This window comes from Lathyrus oleraceus, chromosome 1, assembly GCF_024323335.1.
Source record: "Lathyrus oleraceus cultivar Zhongwan6 chromosome 1, CAAS_Psat_ZW6_1.0, whole genome shotgun sequence".
NCBI classification, from domain to species: Eukaryota; Viridiplantae; Streptophyta; class Magnoliopsida; order Fabales; family Fabaceae; genus Lathyrus; species Lathyrus oleraceus.
The window spans coordinates 42,218,265-42,240,297 of record NC_066579.1 but is presented as its reverse complement, the minus strand read 5'-3'; the positions used below and the strand labels follow the sequence as shown (position 1 = coordinate 42,240,297).

The 22,033-nt window shown below is 29.5% G+C and overlaps 1 protein-coding gene across 7 annotated transcripts in view; it reads right to left on the bottom strand.

Annotated features, from left to right (window-relative positions):
- The window catches only part of LOC127094021 (cucumber peeling cupredoxin), a 147,704-nt gene that overhangs the window by 101,599 nt on the left and 24,072 nt on the right, over window positions 1-22,033 (bottom strand). For 2 of the 7 annotated variants that reach the window (XM_051033140.1, XM_051033366.1), the window contains exon 3: window positions 5,611-5,795. The exons of 1 other annotated variant lie outside the window; for it this stretch is intronic. In XM_051033140.1, coding sequence (XP_050889097.1) covers window positions 5,626-5,795 — 170 coding nt within the window. In that variant the 3' untranslated portion in view covers window positions 5,611-5,625. Of the gene's footprint in view, window positions 1-5,437; window positions 6,045-6,122; window positions 6,402-22,033 lie in introns of those variants that run through there. 4 more of the 7 variants (XM_051033091.1, XM_051032996.1, XM_051033267.1 and 1 more) reach the window with 4 other exon arrangements.

The following is a 22,033-nucleotide window of genomic DNA, read 5'->3' as shown; positions in this document are numbered from 1 at the left end:
GGGAAAGTTGGACACCAAAGTGGGTTAGAGTCCCATACGGTGAAAGATACCCTAGGTGAGTTAGAGTCCCATACGGGTGACGGTCGCTAGAACTGGGGATTAAGCCTTATAGAGGACCCGATATCCATCGTGAAAGTCGAATCATACGAGCATGCATGAACCGGGCCTGACTTAGACGTAAGTCTGTTCGGGAATTGATGTTTCGTGATCTGAATAATGATCGTGGTTGAGTTATAAGAACTCAGATGCATGTTTCCGTACAATTGTGAGTTAGTTCCCCGTCGCTCAAGTCTTCGTTCCCTTGTTGACTTGAGTTGGATATGAGTTGAACATTGATTAGAAAATCTTGTAGAGCCGAGTGGATCCATAAGATAGGGAATCCACTGAGATTATTATCTCACCCCATGTTGTTGACTATTTTTCAAGTGGTTCTGAGCAGGATAAGGGTAAGGACAAGATAGAGTGATGTCTTGCTTTTCTTCCGCTGTGTATATATTTTTGAGATCATTGTCTAATGATCTAGATCAGTAGTTTATTTTGGGCACTCTTATGTACATTTATGCCATATTATGTTATTTTGGGCATGTAATTGTATACGTATGTTGTGCTGCTAGGCACTTATGTATTTCAGTACCAGTTTTACATTATGTATAATATGCATTCTAGACATATATTATATGTGGGTGTTACATTAACTCTAGGCTAAATAAAAATCAAAAAAATTTCTCTCTAGTGTGAGCTTCACATTAATTCAATTTTGAAAAAAAAAACATTAAATCTTTTAAAAATATTTTTTTGCATTCTCTCACAATCTTAAACAAACAAAAAAACCTTTCGTAATCACACAAACATTCTTTCAAATGAACTTTGAAGAAATACTTATTAATCGAGTTTATTTTTTGAGCTCAAACAAGTTGTGTGTGAGAATCTTCCGAAAAGCTTCATCTTCAATATTTTGTATTTATTACTCTTATTTTGATTATTTTTTTACTATCCTTGATTTATTGTTCATTATTATTAAACTAGTTATTATTGGTAATCTTTATTGATGATTATTACTATTGTTGTTATTGTTTATTATTATTTTCTTGTAATTTAATTATTATTATTGACTATTATTACTAAACAATTATTACTAAAAAATATAAATTATTGTTTATTTTTACTATTATTTATTATTATTATTTGTTCTTGATTATTATTATTAATCATTATTGTTGTTGAGTATTATTATTAATCATTATTGTGTTTATTACTAATTATTGTTGTTTTTATTGATTATTTTTGTTCATTTAGAATTATTATTGTTGTTAATGATAAATATTTTTTTTATTAATATTTGTTTTATCATTATTGCTATTATTATAATTATTATTATTGTCATTTTATTACTTATTTAATTAATTTTCTTATTTTAAAAAATTCACACAAATAAAAAAAATCGATTTAATCTACCGTCGGTTTTACACAGATACATATCAACTTTGAAGGTAAAAATTCAATTTAACTTCAGAAATTGCTTACACGCAGAGTTTTATTGACCGACCTCAGATAGGATGATTCCTATATGAATGACTTTACGATTGCTTAACATAACGCTAAATTCGTTTAGTTTTTTTTCTTCTTTTGTCGCTTAAAATTGTTTTTTCAAAGTTGCGTATCAATTTTGAAGTTAATAATTCAAATTAACTTCATAAATTGTTATACGCATAAAGTCTTGTTGACCGGCCTTAGATAGAGTGGTTCCTAGATGAACCGCTTTACGATTGCTTAACATAACGCTAAATTTCTTTTAATTTAGTTTTTTATTTTTACTTCGAGTCCCTTGACTTTCTCTAGGGCCTTCTTACAACGAGATTCTTTTATTTTTGCAAATGTCTTTCAAAACTTGTATTGTTTAAATTATTGTGTTGTATCCTCATTCGATAAATTGTACGCCCATTCCCGAAAATACGTAATAAATTTACCGCTTTCATTTACTTTACTGTGTTAGTTGATTGTTGACAAATGATTAAAATCAATCATTTCAGAAGAAAAAAAAAACAAAAACAACAAACACTCGATCCAACGTCGAGTTTTTTTCCCAAATCAAATCCAAATCGAATACAAAGTCGAGTATGTCCCCCGCCACATCCAAATTATTTTCATAAGTCAACTTCAAACACTTGATCCATCATCAAGTCGTCCCCCTGTTTTTAGAATCTTTTACAATAAAAATGGAAGAACTTATTAGGTTTAGACTTTCTCTGTTTTGAATGTTATGATATTGTTGTAGAGCTCCATGTTCAAACATTCAAATTTCATATTAAAATACAATAATTACTAGAATTAGGTCATTTCTCTTATAGATGGAAAATATTGCTTGGGTATCGACCTTCTCTTTCTCGATTATTTAGACACTGCAGTAGAGCTCCCTGTCTGAATAATTGTCTTCCGTTAATGAACTTTGACCTAATTTTCCACACATTTTCATAACAAACTTTTGGATGAAAATAGAGTGATTAGGCTTTAGCCTCTTCCTTTTCGGGCATCTGAGTACTACAGTAGAGCTTCCTGCATGGATGGATATATCCACTTAAAATCAACTCAAACCAATCAAACTTGATTTCTGCCCTTGTGCGACCCCGTAAACTTTTTCAGAAAATAGTATGTAATATCCATTTTGATGCGAAACAAACAAAGACTTCAACCTCCAAGAGCGAGTAGCAAGTAAAGGTTTAATCGCTCAAATGTGATCCAAGTATCACACTCTTTAAAGAAATCCATCCAGTAGTTATCTTTGAGCAGAACTATGTATGCATTGAGTTCTTCATAGCACCTTTAATTATTTGTATTTCCAATTGTTGCATCATTGATCATATGGTGACATTAGAACTTTCTGGACTATTGTCGTTTGTGTGAGGAAAATCTCTATACCTGAGCTATGAGAAAAACTTAAGTTAGGATGGTGGTTGGGTAGTATTGACCTGTGAGACATCAGACTCGTTAGGCTGATGCGAGAATCTCACTCAGATGAGATCCCTCGAAAGTATTATTGTCTTACGATTAGTCGTTCTGACGTTGATATTTTCGACCTCGACCTATGATTCTTAGGACCTTTGTAGAATCCTGAACCTATGGCTTTTAGAATTGATAGTTGTGTAGTGTTAACCTACGAGACTTAGGACTCGTCGGGTTAATACAAAAGCCACACTCAGAATATATCCTTTTGAGGATAGTATTGTCTTACGATTAGTCGTTCTGACGATAATATCTTTAAATGGGATCCATGACTCTAGGAATCATGTTTAGAACCGTGGAGACAATGGTTGTGTAGTGTTGACCTGTAAGACTTAGGACTCGTTAGATAAATACGAAGACCTTACGTAGAATAGATCATCTTTAAGATATTATCTTCTTACGATCTGTCGTTCTGATGATAATATTCTTGAATAGGGTATATGACTCTAGGAACCTTTTTAAATCCTAGAGTCTACATGTGGTTGGATTTCCTATTCCTGGAACATTTTCTCCATGAAACAATTAATCATAATGTTCCAATGATCACAAACCCAACTGTACATACATAAACATCAAAATTTCCACATTTAGCATGTGCCCATTTTAAAGGAATCTAAAGACTCTATTGATTGCAAGCATTTAGAAGACATAGATAGCAATTAGAAAAGTACTTATTCATTCAAGTTCAGAAATCCAAAGCTAGGATTGATCAAGGGGTTGATCTCATACGTGAAAAAAATTAGAAGGAACGACTTTTGTGTTGAGTATGATGACCTGTTGATTATCATGAACACCGAGGTGGATGCTTGGGCCATTTTTACTTTGGAACAATTTTATGACCCTCCCTTGAGGTGTTGCACCTTCCGGGGCTTCCAGTTGGCTCCAACACTGGAAGAGTTCTCACATCCAACTAATTAAGTGTCTAGGAATGAAGCAGATTTATTGATTTCGAAACAAAACAAAAAATAACAATGTCTTACTCTTGTACCATCAATTCAAGTCTGGGAATTTTTGTAGGTTTTCCTTGTACATAAACGTGTTTTTCATGTCAAGGAGCATGGAGCACGCCAACTATGTTTGAAAAGAAACATGAATGTAGTTATATAATATATTTTATATTATTGTAGGGTAACTTGTGTATAAAACTACGAGAAAGAATATTGTTGTCTCCAACTCTTTATGAAATTGTTTCTATGCTAACAAATTCAAAATAATTGTGTGAAATTAAGGATCCGGAGTCTTAAATTTGTTACATTAGTCGTTCGCAAAAACCATGTCATTTTTAAGCCTTTGAATGGTTTGTATGTTTGCAAAAGAGTTCCCTGAAGGAAAAAAAATAGCAATAAAATATTGAAATTAATAATTTTATAAAGAAAAAATAATAATGTCAAATATTTAGAATATAAAAGTATATTTTGTTAACAACAAATGCAATATTTGGGATAAAAAGTTAATACCTTCTCATCTAACAAAATGGTTTCTACGAATATTTGTTGTTCATCGTTTAGCAGATTATAAATGTCTCACAATCGAAAGACTCTAACTCGAAGTAACCAATCATCATGATTAGTGTTAAGATCTAAGATTGAATTTTCCATTGTTGATTATCTGTTAATATGGATATATAATGAATCTAATAGTTGTTATGATGAGGTATTTAAAAGTTAACAAATTGTTGTTTATTTATGTTTATAGTTTTTAAACGGCTAAATGAATGCAATTCTGATAGTAATAAATGAATATTTTTATTGTCATTATATCATGTCTTTTTATGTTTATAGTTCTTAATCGGTTAAATGAATGCAATTGTGATAATAATAAGTGAATATTTTTATTGTCATTATTTCATGTCTTATATTTTAAAAAATAAGGTTTAAATATTTATAATAATAATAATAATAATAATAATAATATACGTCTTTATTAAGGTATTTATAAAGAGAGAATATTTTATTTTTGTAACATTTTATTATGTGTGGTTAATTTTCAATTTTCAGTAATAATTCAAAATTTAAATATTTATTATTTTTATTATTGAATTTAACTCTGAACAACTTTAAATATAGTTTATTGTAAACATTTTATCAAGATTTGGTTTTTTGTATTAGTATTAAAAAATTTAAATATTTATTATTAAAAATATCTATGTTTATTATTTTATAATGTTAATATCTATGTTTATTATTTTATAATTTAAATAAAATTATTTTTATTATTAAAAATAATAAATGTAATTAATTATTAACATGAATAAAATATTTATAATGATATTAATATATAAGTAAATGCTTTATTTTTGTGATGCTATTAATATTTGAGATAAAAATATTATATGTTTTAAACTTTTTTTTAAATTGAATAAAATAAAATAATAGGGATTAATTACTTTTACATTGTCTATATATATCAATAAAATAAAATAAAATAAAATAAAATAAAAGTAAAACTTATTTCAATATCCAACCGATAGGATTATGACAATATAAAATCATTTTACATTGTCTGTATATATCAATTAAATCTTATTGATAATACAAATTAAATATATCCTAAACCCTAATTATAGAACATCAAATCCAAAAATTGAAACAGTGTAAATAACCATTCCAAAAAAAACTGGTGTGTCTAAACCAACAAGTTTATGACAATAGCAATGAGAGCAGGGAAAGTAGCAACGATAGCAGTGGCCGAACCCGGTGATGGAGGAGTTGCATCAGGCTGAGTTGGAGAAGAAGGGGATGGTGTTCCTCCGCTGGTAGGTGGAGTAGGAGTGGTTCCAGATGAAGGAGGAGTAGGTGAAGGAGGAGTAGATGAAGGAGGAGTAGATGAAGAAGATGTTGGAACTTTAATGGTTAGCTTTTGACCGCCAGATTGACAATGGGATGAGACGGTACATATGAAATAGAAATCACCAGTTCTGTTAAGAGTCACTCTTGCTGGTGATGTTGTTATTATGTCATTTGTATTTTGATTCACATTGCAGTTGTCAAAGTCTGCCTTGTTGGTTGCAGCAACAGTGTGCGCACCCGCAAAGAAATTGAAAACTGTAATAGCAGCATTAGGGTAAGACACTATTTCATTCAATCAAATTAATATTTTTAAAAGATAAAATAAAAACTCACCTAGAACATCGTTTTGTTTGAATGTGTTATTGGACGCCCAGTCAGAGTAAAACTTAGCGCCAGCACTACTTGTCCAACCTGTTGAGTCTCCAACTGTATGATCTGCTGCTTCTGTTCTTTCCAATATTGTTGCAACAAAAGCAAAAACTACTAAAATAATTGACATATTCCTTAACTGAGACATTCTTTTTGTTCTTCTTAATCTTTGTTTTCAAGTCGCCCCTGTTTGTTTGTGTATTTCTGTTTATCCGAAACACTTGAATTGAATTTGATATTATATCTTCTCTTTTGATTCATTATATATAGAGAGGATTCACACGCTATCCTTACTTAATTATAGGAGGAACTTTTGACTGAGTTTTTCTTTTTTCTTTAATTTAATTAATTAAATTATGATAGACCGGTTGAGTTGGGTCAATATTTCAATATCAATATGGAACTTGTCTATGTTATCTCACCTATTCACGCGTACATAATTCCTTGTGTTTGAAATTTTATGAAATTCTAATTCTTCACATTATTTATTAAGCAAAATATTATAAAAAGAGTACAAGTAGCCTAGCCTAGAAAACATCAGCACACATTTTTATCGGTTCTCCATCAAACCTCCAATGACATAATAACAACTTTCTTTCAAATCAACTTTGAAGAAACACTTATTAATTGAGTTAATTTCTTGAGAGCAAACAAGTTGTGTGTGAAAATCTTCCGGAAAGCTTCATCTTCAACCTTTAGTCAAACACTAACTATTATGGTTGCTCAAGTTTAAAAGTGAGAGTGTGAGTCATTGGTTGGTGTTGAAACATACTCTATTTTTGTTTTAAAACTAATAAACTATTTTAGATTCTTGAAAAAATTCCAAAAAACGCTATTGGACATTAAAATGCAAACGTACAAGTAAGTCCATCAATTATCAAAGCTTATAAAATTCTTTCATAATAATTTACATCTAAAAAATAGCACAACCAACCTGGGGATTTAAAAAACCTTCCAAGGATAAAACTCACTACAACACTAAAAGACATTGAAAATCTGGCCAGCCCCATGTGATATAAAATACAATTGGATCAATCTTCAAATATTATAAAGCAACAAGTTCCCAAATATATCTTCATGACATCTGAGGAGTCACACTCCTCCTTTGGCTTTCAGATAAATATTAAAAAAATTCAAGGACAGTTTTGGTAAAAATATTCCAACAATTTCATTTCTCTCTATAAAAGGAAGTATCCCACTCACTTAAAAACATATCTTTCCAAAATGAATATATCACTAGAGAGCTCATCATATTTAGTGTGTTAGTATTTATTTAATATCCTTACTCCCACATAGTTAGAGGGTAAAGTCGTTGTAAACACCTTAAATATCAAAGTATATCATCTCTAGATATACATATAAAAAATACTCATGTAAGCTTATGAGAAGCTTTGTCATTCAAAAGTGTAAGTCTAGTGAGGCTAAGAACACATATACCAACACATATTGTAAGACGAACCAAGTAAGGGAAAATATCACGAGGTGTGAGGACTGGACTAACCAAGTTGGTGAAACAGGAGAAGTTCTTAAGTTTGGTTTGTCTTTAATCCTTGCTTTATCTTATCTTCATACTATTAATCACCTTCTATCACACACATACTTAATATATTAAAAACTCATTCTAACTTTCCTTTTCCATTAAACTCATGAGAAACATTATCTATTATTACAATATTGTTAAAATTTTAGAAGGTTACAATCCAACCCCTCTTGTTGGGACATTCCTTTTCCAAACAACTGGAAGGTACATTAGGGGATTCCGATATTTTGGACTTTTTTTTGCGTGCTTACACATAGAAAAATATGATTGTGTTTGTAAATTCTAGAGACAAACTTCTTATGAAGAAAAATAATATGTTAGGGTCCAAGGGAATTTTGGTTGGGTTGCATGAAGGTCGTTGAGAATGAAACTTTGGAGTTTGTAGCTCGTTCATTAGTTCAAAGGCTCGGACAAGGGAATTTTCATAGGATCGGACGGAGATTGCTGCAGATAAAATCTTGAAGTGCTTTGGTTCTCAAAAGGTGGTTGGCTCAAGATTGAGGAAACATCTTGAAGGGTTTGTAGTTTAGTATGTTAATTACAATAGAAGGAACGTTAAGATTCAAATATGTGTTTGTTAGTAGTTGACTTTAAGTTTTCAGATTATTAATGATTATATGGTGTGTTAAAAGACACTTGTTATTATTTCAAATTAGTGGAAGACCAATAAATTTTTAATGGTTCACCATTGGAGACTAGACTAAGTGCAAGCGAGGATGTTGCTCATAATCTTTATAAATACTGGTGTACAATTCTCTCTATCATTCTCTTCTAATTTATGTACAATTTTCCTATTCTAGCATTGTATAACTTTATGGCTTTATCACTTTCTAGAATTACTCGTTGTTAGGTCTATTGTCCATAATTTTGTAATGTTTAAGCTTATGTCTGTGTTAGATCTTGTTTGCTAAACACTGTCTTTGGTTATTATATTTGTACAAACATGTAATATTAGATTCTTAATTCAATTAGTAAATATTTATTTAAACATCTCGTTGCAAATTTTATTTTATTAAGCACCTGACTTTTTTATCGGTTCTACATAAAACCTCCAATGACAGCTCCAACAAATTTATTAAATTTGTAGTTTAGTTCAAGTGATTCAATATTTTTATAGGTAAATTTTATTGTTTGGACAAAGTAATTGAAATTTCTTTCTTCAATGAACAATTTATTCATTTTTAAAGTAATTAATTCAAATTTTTTCTCATATTTCATTAATTTTCTTACTCAAATTTTATTATTTTTATTTTTATTTTATTTGTTTTACCGTTTATCGAAGCTAATGTACTTGAAAGTTATCCTTAGTTCTCAGTTTGGTTGAATCCATTCCATGTTTTTTTTAAATTGAAGAAATTGATTAAAAGTCAACCATGTATAAGATGAATCAGAAATTAGAAGAATTGAAACAATATATTATATAAGCTTGATTCGAGTCACAATTTTGTCTGACTCAAGTCGTGAGTAAATAGGAAATCAGTAATTTGGCGTTAAATGACTTGATTTGATTTAAGGTTTTTCATGACTTGAATCAAAGGCATCTTGACTTGAGTCATAGTTATGTTTAACTCAAATCATAAATGTATTCAATCTTGACTTGATTCATACTTCTACCTAACTTGAATCAGAAATGTCAAATCTTGATTTTATCATCTCGATTTTAGTCACTTTTTTATTTTGGGGACCTGACTCGAATCATCTTGCTTATTTTTTTACTAACTATTTCGTACCTTAACTCTAGCACAAATAAAAATTAAAAAAAATTCTCCCTGGTGTGAGCTTCAGATTAATTCAATTTTGAAAAAAGAAACATGCATCTTTTAAAAATATTTTTTTGCGTTCGCTCACAATCTTAAAAAACCAAAAAAAAAAGATTTCGTAATCATACAAACTTTCTTTCAAATCAACTTTGAAGAAATACTTATTAATCGAGTTAATTTTTTAAGCGCAAACAAGTTGTGTGTGAGAATCTTCCGGAAAGCTTCATCTTCAACATTTAACCAAAAATCCATTATTGTGGTTGATCAAATTTAAAAGTGAGAGTTTCAGTCATAGCTGGTGTTGATACATACTCAATTTTTTTTTTGAAACTAACAAACTATTTTAGATTCTTGAAAAAATTCCAAAAAACTCTATTGGACATTAAAATGAAAACGTACAAGTAAGTCCATCAATCATCAAAGCTTATAAAATTCTTTCATAACAATTTACATCTAAAAAAGAGCACAACCAACATGGGGATTTAAAAACCTTCCAAGGATAAAACTCACTACAGCACTAAAAGACAAATTGAAAATCTGGCCAGCCCCATGTGATATAAAATACAATTGGATCAATCTTCAAATATTATAAAGCAACAAGTTCCCAAGTATATCTTCATGACATCGGAGGAGTCACACTCCTCCTTTGGCTTTCAGATAAATATTAAAAAAATTCAAGGACAGTTTTGGTAAAAATATTTCAACAATTTCATTTCTCTCTATAAAAGGAAGTATCCCTCTCACTTAAAAACACATCTTTCCAAAATGAATATATCACTAGAGAGCTCATCATATTTAGTGTGTTTGTATTTATTTAATATCCTTACTCCCACATAGTTAGAGTGTAAAGTTGTTGTAAACACCTTAAATATCAAAGTATATCATCACTAGATATACATATAAAAAATACTCATGTAAGCTTATGAGAAGCTTTGTCATTCAAAAGTGTAAGTCTAGTGAGGCTAAAAACACATATACCAACACATATTGTAAGACGAACCAAGTAAGGGAAAATATAACGAGGAGTGAGGACTGGACTAACCAAATTGGTGAACCAAGAGAAGTTCTTGAGTTTGATTTGTTTTTAATCCTTGCTTTATCGTATCTTCGTACTATTAATCACCTTCTAACACACACATACTTAATATATTAAAAACTCATTCAAACTTTCCTTTTCCATTAAACTCATGAGAAACATTATCTATTATTACAATACTGTTAAAATTTTAGAAGGTTACAATCCAACCTCTCTTGTTGGGACATTCCTTTTTCCAACAACTGGAAGGTACATTAGAGGATTCCGATATTTTTGACTTTTTTTTTGTGTGCTTACACATAGAAAAATATGATTGTGTTTGTGAATTCTAGAGACAAACTTCTTGTGAAGAAAAATAATATGTTAGGGTCCAAGGGAATTTTGGTTGGGTTGCATGAAGGTCGTTGAGAATGAAACTTTGGAGTTTCTAGCTCCTTCATTAGTTCATAGGCTCGAACAAGGGAATTTTCATAGGATTGCATGGAAATCGCTGCAGATAAAATCTTTAAGTGCTTTCGTTCTCAAAAGGTGGTTGGCTCAAGATTGAGGAAACATCTTGAAGGATTTGTAGTTTAGTATGTTAATTACAATAGAAGGAACGTTAAGATTCAAATATGTGTTTGTTAGTAGTTGACTTTAAGTTTTCAGTTTATTAATGATTATATGGTGTGTTAAAAGACACTTGTAATTATTTCAAATTAGTGGAAGACCAATAAATTTTTAATGGTTCACCATTGGAGACTAGACTAAGTGCAAGCGAGGATGCTGCTCATAATCTTTATAAATACTGGTGTACAATTCTCTCTATCATTCTCTTCTAATTTATGTACAATTTTCATATTCTAGCATTGTATAACTTTATGGCTTTATCACTTTCTAGAATTATACGTAGTTTGGTCTATTGTTCATAATTTCGTAATGTTTAAGCTTATGTCTCTGTTAAATCTTGTTTGCTAAACACTGTCTTTGTCTTTGGCGATTATATTTGTACAAACATGTAATATTAGATTCTTAATTCAATTAGTAAATATTTATTTAAATATCTCGTTGCAAATTTTATTTTATTAAGCACCTGACTTTTTTATCGGTTCTACATAAAACCTCCAATGACAGCTCCAACAAATTTATTAAATTTGTAGTTTAGTTCAAGTGATTCACTATTTTTATAGGTAAATTTTATTGTTTGGACAAAGTAATTGAAATTTCTTTCTTCAATGAACAATTTATTCATTTTTAAAGTAATTAATTCAAATTTTTTCTCATTTTCATTAATTTTCTTACTCAAATTTTATTATTTATATATATATATATATATATATATATATATATATATATATATATAATTTTATTTACCGTTTATCGAAGCTAATGTACTTGAAAGTTATCCTTAGTTCTCAGTTTGGTTGAATTCATTCAATGTTTTTTTTAAATTGAAGAAATTGATTAAAAGTCAACCATGTATAAGATGAATCACAAAGTAGAAGAATTGAAACAATATATTATATAAGCTTGATTCGAGTCACAATTTTGTCTGACTCAAGTCATGAGTAAATAGGAAATCAGTAATTTGGCGTTAAATGACTTGATTTGATTCTAGGTTTTTCATGACTTGAATCATAGGCATCTTGACTTGAGTCATAGTTATGTTTAACTCAAATCATAAATGTATTCAATCTTGACTGGATTCATACTTCCACCTAACTTGAATCAGAAATGTCAAATCTTGATTTTATCATCTCGATTTTAGTCACTTTTTTATTTTGGGGACCTGACTCGAATCATCTTGCTGATTTTTTTACTACCTATTTTGTACCTTAACTCTAACACAAATAAAAATTAAAAAAAATTCTCTCTGGTGTGAGCTTCAGATTAATTCAATTTTGAAAAAAAAAACATGCATCTTTTAAAAATATTTTTTTGCGTTCGCTCACAATCTTAAAAAACCTAAAAAAAAAAAGTCTCGTAATCACAAAAACTTTCTTTCAAATCAACTTTGAAGAAATACTTATTAATCGAGTTAATTTTTTGAGCGCAAACAAGTTGTGTGTGAGAATCATTCGGAAAGCTTCATCTTCAACATTTAACCAAAAATCCATTATTGTGGTTGCTCAAAATTAAAAGTGAGAGTTTCAGTCATAGCTGGTGTTGAAACATACTCAATTTTTGTTTTGAAACTAACAAACTATTTTAGATTCTTGAAAAAATTCCAAAAAACGCTATTGGACATTAAAATGCAAACGTACAAGTAAGTCCATCAATTATCAAAGCTTATAAAATTCTTTCATAATAATATACATCTAAAAAATAGCACAACCAACCTGGGGATTTAAAAAACCTTCCAAGGATAAAACTCACTACAACACTAAAAGACATTGAAAATCTGGCCAGCCCCATGTGATATAAAATACAATTGGATCAATCTTCAAATATTATAAAGCAACAAGTTCCCAAATATATCTTCATGACATCTGAGGAGTCACACTCCTCCTTTGGCTTTCAGATAAATATTAAAAAAATTCAAGGACAATTTTGGTAAAAATATTCCAACAATTTCATTTCTCTCTATAAAAGGAAGTATCCCACTCACTTAAAAACACATCTTTCCAAAATGAATATATCACTAGAGAGCTCATCATATTTAGTGTGTTAGTATTTATTTAATATCCTTACTCCCACATAGTTAGAGTGTAAAGTCGTTGTAAACACCTTAAATATCAAAGTATATCATCACTAGATATACATATAAAAAATACTCATGTAAGCTTATGAGAAGCTTTGTCATTCAAAAGTGTAAGTCTAGTGAGGCTAAGAACACAGATACGAACACATATTGTAAGACGAACCAAGTAAGGGAAAATATCACGAGGTGTGAGGACTGGACTAACCAAGTTGGTGAACCAGGAGAAGTTCTTGAGTTTGATTTATTTTTAATCCTTGCTTTATCTTATCTTCATACTATTAATCACCTTCGAACACACACATACTTAATATATTAAAAACTCATTCTAACTTTCCTTTTCCATTAAACTCATGAGAAACATTATCTATTATTACAACATTGTTAAAATTTTAGAAGGTTACAATCCAACCCCTCTTGTTGGGACATTCCTTTTTCTAACAACTGGAAGGTACATTAGAGGATTCCGATATTTTTGACTTTTTTTTTGTGTGCTTACACATAGAAAAATATGATTGTGTTTGTGAATTCTAGAGACAAACTTCTTGTGAAGAAAAATAATATGTTAGGGTCCAAGGGAATTTTGGTTGGGTTGCATGAAGGTCGTTGAGAATGAAACTTTGGAGTTTCTAGCTCCTTCATTAGTTCATAGGCTCGGACAAGGGAATTTTCATAGGATTGCATGGAAATCGCTGCAGATAAAATCTTGAAGTGCTTTGGTTCTCAAAAGGTGGTTGGCTCAAGATTGAGGAAACATCTTGAAGGATTTGTAGTTTAGTATGTTAATTACAATAGAAGGAACGTTAAGATTCAAATATGTGTTTGTTAGTAGTTGACTTTAAGTTTTCAGTTTATTAATGATTATATGGTGTGTTAAAAGACACTTGTAATTATTTCAAATTAGTGGAAGACCAATAAATTTTTAATGGTTCACCATTGGAGACTAGACTAAGTGCAAGCGAGGATGCTGCTCATAATCTTTATAAATACTGGTGTACAATTCTCTCTATCATTCTCTTCTAATTTATGTACAATTTTCATATTCTAGCATTGTATAACTTTATGGCTTTATCACTTTCTAGAATTATACGTTGTTTGGTCTATTATTCATAATTTTGTAATGTTTAAGCTTATGTCTGTGTTAAATCTTGTTTGCTAAACACTGTCTTTGTCTTTGGCGATTATATTTGTACAAACATGTAATATTAGATTCTTTATTCAATTAGTAAATATTTATTTAAACATCTCGTTGCAAATTTTATTTTATTAAGCACCTGACTTTTTTATCGGTTCTACATAAAACCTCCAATGACAGCTCCAACAAATTTATTAAATTTGTAGTTTAGTTCAAGTGATTCACTATTTTTATAGGTAAATTTTATTGTTTGGACAAAGTAATTGAAATTTCTTTCTTCAATGAACAATTTATTCATTTTTAAAGTAATTAATTCAAATTTTTTCTCATTTTCATTAATTTTCTTACTCAAATTTTATTATTTTTATATATATATTATTTTATTTACCGTTTATCGAAGCTAATGTACTTGAAAGTTATCCTTAGTTCTCAGTTTGGTTGAATTCATTCAATGTTTTTTTAAATTGAAGAAATTGATTAAAAGTCAACCATGTATAAGATGAATCACAAATTAGAAGAATTGAAACAATATATTATATAAGCTTGATTCGAGTCACAATTTTGTCTGATTCAAGTCATGAGTAAATAGGAAATCAGTAATTTGGCGTTAAATGACTTGATTTGATTCTAGGTTTTTCATGACTTGAATCATAGGCATCTTGACTTGAGTCATAGTTATGTTTAACTCAAATCATAAATGTATTCAATCTTAACTTGATTCATACTTCCACCTAACTTGAATCAGAAATGTCAAATCTTGATTTTATCATCTCGATTTTAGTCACTTTTTTATTTTGGGGACCTGACTCGAATCATCTTGCTGATTTTTTTACTACCTATTTCGTACCTTAACTCTAGCACAAATAAAAATCAAAAAAATTTCTCTCTGGTGTGAGCTTCAGATTAATTCAATTTTGAAAAAAGAAACATGCATCTTTTAAAAATATTTTTTTGCGTTCGCTCACAATCTTAAAAAACCAAAAAAAAAAGTTTCGTAATCACACAAACTTTCTTTCAAATCAACTTTGATGAAATACTTATTAATGCGAGTTAATTTTTTGAGCGCAAACAAGTTGTGTGTGAGAATCTTCCGGAAAGCTTCATCTTCAACATTTAACCAAAAATCCATTATTGTGGTTGCTCAAATTTAAAAGTGAGAGTGTCAGTCATAGCTGGTGTTGATACTCACTTTTTGTTTTGAAACTAACAAACTATTTTAGATTCTTGAAAAAATTCCAAAAAAACTGTATTGGACATTAAAATGCAAACGTACAAGTAAGTCCAACAATCATCAAAGCTTATAAAATTCTTTCATAATAATTTACATCTAAAAAAGAGCACAACCAACCTGGGGATTTAAAAAACCTTCAAAGGATAAAACTCACTATAGCACTAAAAGACAAATTGAAAATCTGGCCAGCCCCATGTGATATAAAATTCAATTGGATAAATCTTCAGATATTATAAAGTAACAAGTTCCCAAGTATATCTTCATGACATATGAGGAGTCACACTCCTCCTTTGGCTTTCAGATAAATATTAAAAAAAATTCAAGGATAGTTTTGGTAAAAATATTCCAACAATTTCATTACTCTCTATAAAAGGAAGTATCTCACTCACTTAAAAACACATCTTTCCAAAATGAATATACCACTAGAGAGCTCATCATATTTAGTGTGTTAGTATTTATTTAATATCCTTACTCCCACATAGTTAGAGTGTAAAGTCGTTGTAAACACCTTAAATATCAAAGTATATCATCACTAGATATACATATAAAAAATACTCATGTAAGCTTATGAGAAGCTTTGTCATTCAAAAGTGTAAGTCTAGTGAGGCTAAGAACACATATACCAACACATATTGTAAGACGAACCAAGTAAGGGAAAATATCACGAGGTGTGAGGACTGGACTAACCAAGTTGGTGAAACAGGAGAAGTTCTTAAGTTTGGTTTGTGTTTAATCCTTGCTTTATCTTATCTTCATACTATTAATCACCTTCTAACACACACATACTTAATATATTAAAAACTCATTCTAACTTTCCTTTTCCATTAAACTCATGAGAAACATTATCTATTATTACAATATTGTTAAAATTTTAGAAGGTTACAATCCAACCCCTCTTGTTGGGACATTCCTTTTCCAAACAACTGGAAGGTACATTAGGGGATTTCGATATTTTGGACTTTTTTTTGCGTGCTTACACATAGAAAAATATGATTGTGTTTGTAAATTCTAGAGACAAACTTCTTATGAAGAAAAATAATATGTTAGGGTCCAAGGGAATTTTGGTTGGGTTGCATGAAGGTCGTTGAGAATGAAACTTTGGAGTTTGTAGCTCGTTCATTAGTTCAAAGGCTCGGACAAGGGAATTTTCATAGGATCGGACGGAGATTGCTGCAGATAAAATCTTGAAGTGCTTTGGTTCTCAAAAGGTGGTTGGCTCAAGATTGAGGAAACATCTTGAAGGGTTTGTAGTTTAGTATGTTAATTACAATAGAAGGAACGTTAAGATTCAAATATGTGTTTGTTAGTAGTTGACTTTAAGTTTTCAGATTATTAATGATTATATGGTGTGTTAAAAGACACTTGTTATTATTTCAAATTAGTGGAAGACCAATAAATTTTTAATGGTTCACCATTGGAGACTAGACTAAGTGCAAGCGAGGATGTTGCTCATAATCTTTATAAATACTGGTGTACAATTCTCTCTATCATTCTCTTCTAATTTATGTACAATTTTCCTATTCTAGCATTGTATAACTTTATGGCTTTATCACTTTCTAGAATTACTCGTTGTTAGGTCTATTGTTCATAATTTTGTAATGTTTAAGCTTATGTCTGTGTTAGATCTTGTTTGCTAAACACTGTCTTTGGTTATTATATTTGTACAAACATGTAATATTAGATTCTTAATTCAATTAGTAAATATTTATTTAAACATCTCGTTGCAAATTTTATTTTATTAAGCACCTGACTTTTTTATCGGTTCTACATAAAACCTCCAATGACAGCTCCAACAAATTTATTAAATTTGTAGTTTAGTTCAAGTGATTCAATATTTTTATAGGTAAATTTTATTGTTTGGACAAAGTAATTGAAATTTCTTTCTTCAATGAACAATTTATTCATTTTTAAAGTAATTAATTCAAATTTTTTCTCATATTTCATTAATTTTCTTACTCAAATTTTATTATTTTTATTTTTATTTTATTTGTTTTACCGTTTATCGAAGCTAATGTACTTGAAAGTTATCCTTAGTTCTCAGTTTGGTTGAATCCATTCCATGTTTTTTTTAAATTGAAGAAATTGATTAAAAGTCAACCATGTATAAGATGAATCAGAAATTAGAAGAATTGAAACAATATATTATATAAGCTTGATTCGAGTCACAATTTTGTCTGACTCAAGTCGTGAGTAAATAGGAAATCAGTAATTTGGCGTTAAATGACTTGATTTGATTTAAGGTTTTTCATGACTTGAATCAAAGGCATCTTGACTTGAGTCACAGTTATGTTTAACTCAAATCATAAATGTATTCAATCTTGACTTGATTCATACTTCTACCTAACTTGAATCAGAAATGTCAAATCTTGATTTTATCATCTCGATTTTAGTCACTTTTTTATTTTGGGGACCTGACTCGAATCATCTTGCTTATTTTTTTACTAACTATTTCGTACCTTAACTCTAGCACAAATAAAAATTAAAAAAAATTCTCCCTGGTGTGAGCTTCAGATTAATTCAATTTTGAAAAAAGAAACATGCATCTTTTAAAAATATTTTTTTGCGTTCGCTCACAATCTTAAAAAACCAAAAAAAAAAGATTTCGTAATCATACAAACTTTCTTTCAAATCAACTTTGAAGAAATACTTATTAATCGAGTTAATTTTTTAAGCGCAAACAAGTTGTGTGTGAGAATCTTCCGGAAAGCTTCATCTTCAACATTTAACCAAAAATCCATTATTATGGTTGATCAAATTTAAAAGTGAGAGTTTCAGTCATAGCTGGTGTTGATACATACTCAATTTTTTTTTTGAAACTAACAAACTATTTTAGATTCTTGAAAAAATTCCAAAAAACTCTATTGGACATTAAAATGAAAACGTACAAGTAAGTCCATCAATCATCAAAGCTTATAAAATTCTTTCATAACAATTTACATCTAAAAAAGAGCACAACCAACATGGGGATTTAAAAAACCTTCCAAGGATAAAACTCACTACAACACTAAAAGACAAATTGAAAATCTGGCCAGCCCCATGTGATATAAAATACAATTGGATCAATCTTCAAATATTATAAAGCAACAAGTTCCCAAGTATATCTTCATGACATCGGAGGAGTCACACTCCTCCTTTGGCTTTCAGATAAATATTAAAAAAATTCAAGGACAGTTTTGGTAAAAATATTTCAACAATTTCATTTCTCTCTATAAAAGGAAGTATCCCTCTCACTTAAAAACACATCTTTCCAAAATGAATATATCACTAGAGAGCTCATCATATTTAGTGTGTTTGTATTTATTTAATATCCTTACTCCCACATAGTTAGAGTGTAAAGTTGTTGTAAACACCTTAAATATCAAAGTATATCATCACTAGATTTACATATAAAAAATACTCATGTAAGCTTATGAGAAGCTTTGTCATTCAAAAGTGTAAGTCTAGTGAGGCTAAAAACACATATACCAACACATATTGTAAGACGAACCAAGTAAGGGAAAATATAACGAGGAGTGAGGACTGGACTAACCAAATTGGTGAACCAAGAGAAGTTCTTGAGTTTGATTTATTTTTAATCCTTGCTTTATCGTATCTTCGTACTATTAATCACCTTCTAACACACACATACTTAATATATTAAAAACTCATTCAAACTTTCCTTTTCCATTAAACTCATGAGAAACATTATCTATTTTTACAATACTGTTAAAATTTTAGAAGGTTACAATCCAACCTCTCTTGTTGGGACATTCCTTTTTCCAACAACTGGAAGGTACATTAGAGGATTCCGATATTTTTGACTTTTTTTTTTGTGTGCTTACACATAGAAAAATATGATTGTGTTTGTGAATTCTAGAGACAAACTTCTTGTGAAGAAAAATAATATGTTAGGGTCCAAGGGAATTTTGGTTGGGTTGCATGAAGGTCGTTGAGAATGAAACTTTGGAGTTTCTAGCTCCTTCATTAGTTCATAGGCTCGAACAAGGGAATTTTCATAGGATTGCATGGAAATCGCTGCAGATAAAATCTTTAAGTGCTTTCATTCTCAAAAGGTGGTTGGCTCAAGATTGAGGAAACATCTTGAAGGATTTGTAGTTTAGTATGTTAATTACAATAGAAGGAACGTTAAGATTCAAATATGTGTTTGTTAGTAGTTGACTTTAAGTTTTCAGTTTATTAATGATTATATGGTGTGTTAAAAGACACTTGTAATTATTTCAAATTAGTGGAAGACCAATAAATTTTTAATGGTTCACCATTGGAGACTAGACTAAGTGCAAGCGAGGATGCTGCTCATAATCTTTATAAATATTGGTGTACAATTCTCTCTATCATTCTCTTCTAATTTATGTACAATTTTCATATTCTAGCATTGTATAACTTTATGGCTTTATCACTTTCTAGAATTATACGTAGTTTGGTCTATTGTTCATAATTTTGTAATGTTTAAGCTTATGTCTCTGTTAAATCTTGTTTGCTAAACACTGTCTTTGTCTTTGGCGATTATATTTGTACAAACATGTAATATTAGATTCTTAATTCAATTAGTAAATATTTATTTAAATATCTCGTTGCAAATTTTATTTTATTAAGCACCTGACTTTTTTATCGGTTCTACATAAAACCTCCAATGACAGCTCCAACAAATTTATTAAATTTGTAGTTTAGTTCAAGTGATTCACTATTTTTACAGGTAAATTTTATTGTTTGGACAAAGTAATTGAAATTTCTTTCTTCAATGAACAATTTATACATTTTTAAAGTAATTAATTCAAATTTTTTCTCATTTTCATTAATTTTCTTACTCAATTTTATTATTTATATATATATATATATATATATATATATATATATATATATATATATATATATATATATATATATATATATATATATATATATATATATATATAATTTTATTTACCGTTTATCGAAGCTAATGTACTTGAAAGTTATCCTTAGTTCTCAGTTTGGTTGAATTCATTCAATGTTTTTTTTAAATTGAAGAAATTGATTAAAAGTCAACCATGTATAAGATGAATCACAAAGTAGAAGAATTGAAACAATATATTATATAAGCTTGATTCGAGTCACAATTTTGTCTGACTCAAGTCATGAGTAAATAGGAAATCAGTAATTTGGCGTTAAATGACTTGATTTGATTCACGGTTTTTCATGACTTGAATCATAGGCATCTTGACTTGAGTCATAGTTATGTTTAACTCAAATCATAAATGTATTCAATCTTGACTGGATTCATACTTCCACCTAACTTGAATCAGAAATGTCAAATCTTGATTTTATCATCTCGATTTTAGTCACTTTTTTATTTTGGGGACCTGACTCGAATCATCTTGCTGATTTTTTTACTACCTATTTTGTACCTTAACTCTAACACAAATAAAAATAAAAAAAAATTCTCTCTGGTGTGAGCTTCAGATTAATTCAATTTTGAAAAAAAAAACATGCATCTTTTAAAAATATTTTTTTGCGTTCGCTCACAATCTTAAAAAACCTAAAAAAAAAGTCTCGTAATCACAAAAACTTTCTTTCAAATCAACTTTGAAGAAATACTTATTAATCGAGTTAATTTTTTGAGCGCAAACAAGTTGTGTGTGAGAATCATTCGGAAAGCTTCATCTTCAACATTTAACCAAAAATCCATTATTGTGGTTGCTCAAAATTAAAAGTGAGAGTTTCAGTCATAGCTGGTGTTGAAACATACTCAATTTTTGTTTTGAAACTAACAAACTATTTTAGATTCTTGAAAAAATTCCAAAAAACGCTATTGGACATTAAAATGCAAACGTACAAGTAAGTCCATCAATTATCAAAGCTTATAAAATTCTTTCATAATAATTTACATCTAAAAAATAGCACAACCAACCTGGGGATTTAAAAAACCTTCCAAGGATAAAACTCACTACAACACTAAAAGACATTGAAAATCTGGCCAGCCCCATGTGATATAAAATACAATTGGATCAATCTTCAAATATTATAAAGCAACAAGTTCCCAAATATATCTTCATGACATCTGAGGAGTCACACTCCTCCTTTGGCTTTCAGATAAATATTAAAAAAATTCAAGGACAATTTTGGTAAAAATATTCCAACAATTTCATTTCTCTCTATAAAAGGAAGTATCCCACTCACTTAAAAACACATCTTTCCAAAATGAATATATCACTAGAGAGCTCATCATATTTAGTGTGTTAGTATTTATTTAATATCCTTACTCCCACATAGTTAGAGTGTAAAGTCGTTGTAAACACCTTAAATATCAAAGTATATCATCACTAGATATACATATAAAAAATACTCATGTAAGCTTATGAGAAGCTTTGTCATTCAAAAGTGTAAGTCTAGTGAGGCTAAAAACACATATACCAACACATATTGTAAGACGAACCAAGTAAGGGAAAATATAACGAGGAGTGAGGACTGGACTAACCAAATTGGTGAACCAAGAGAAGTTCTTGAGTTTGATTTGTTT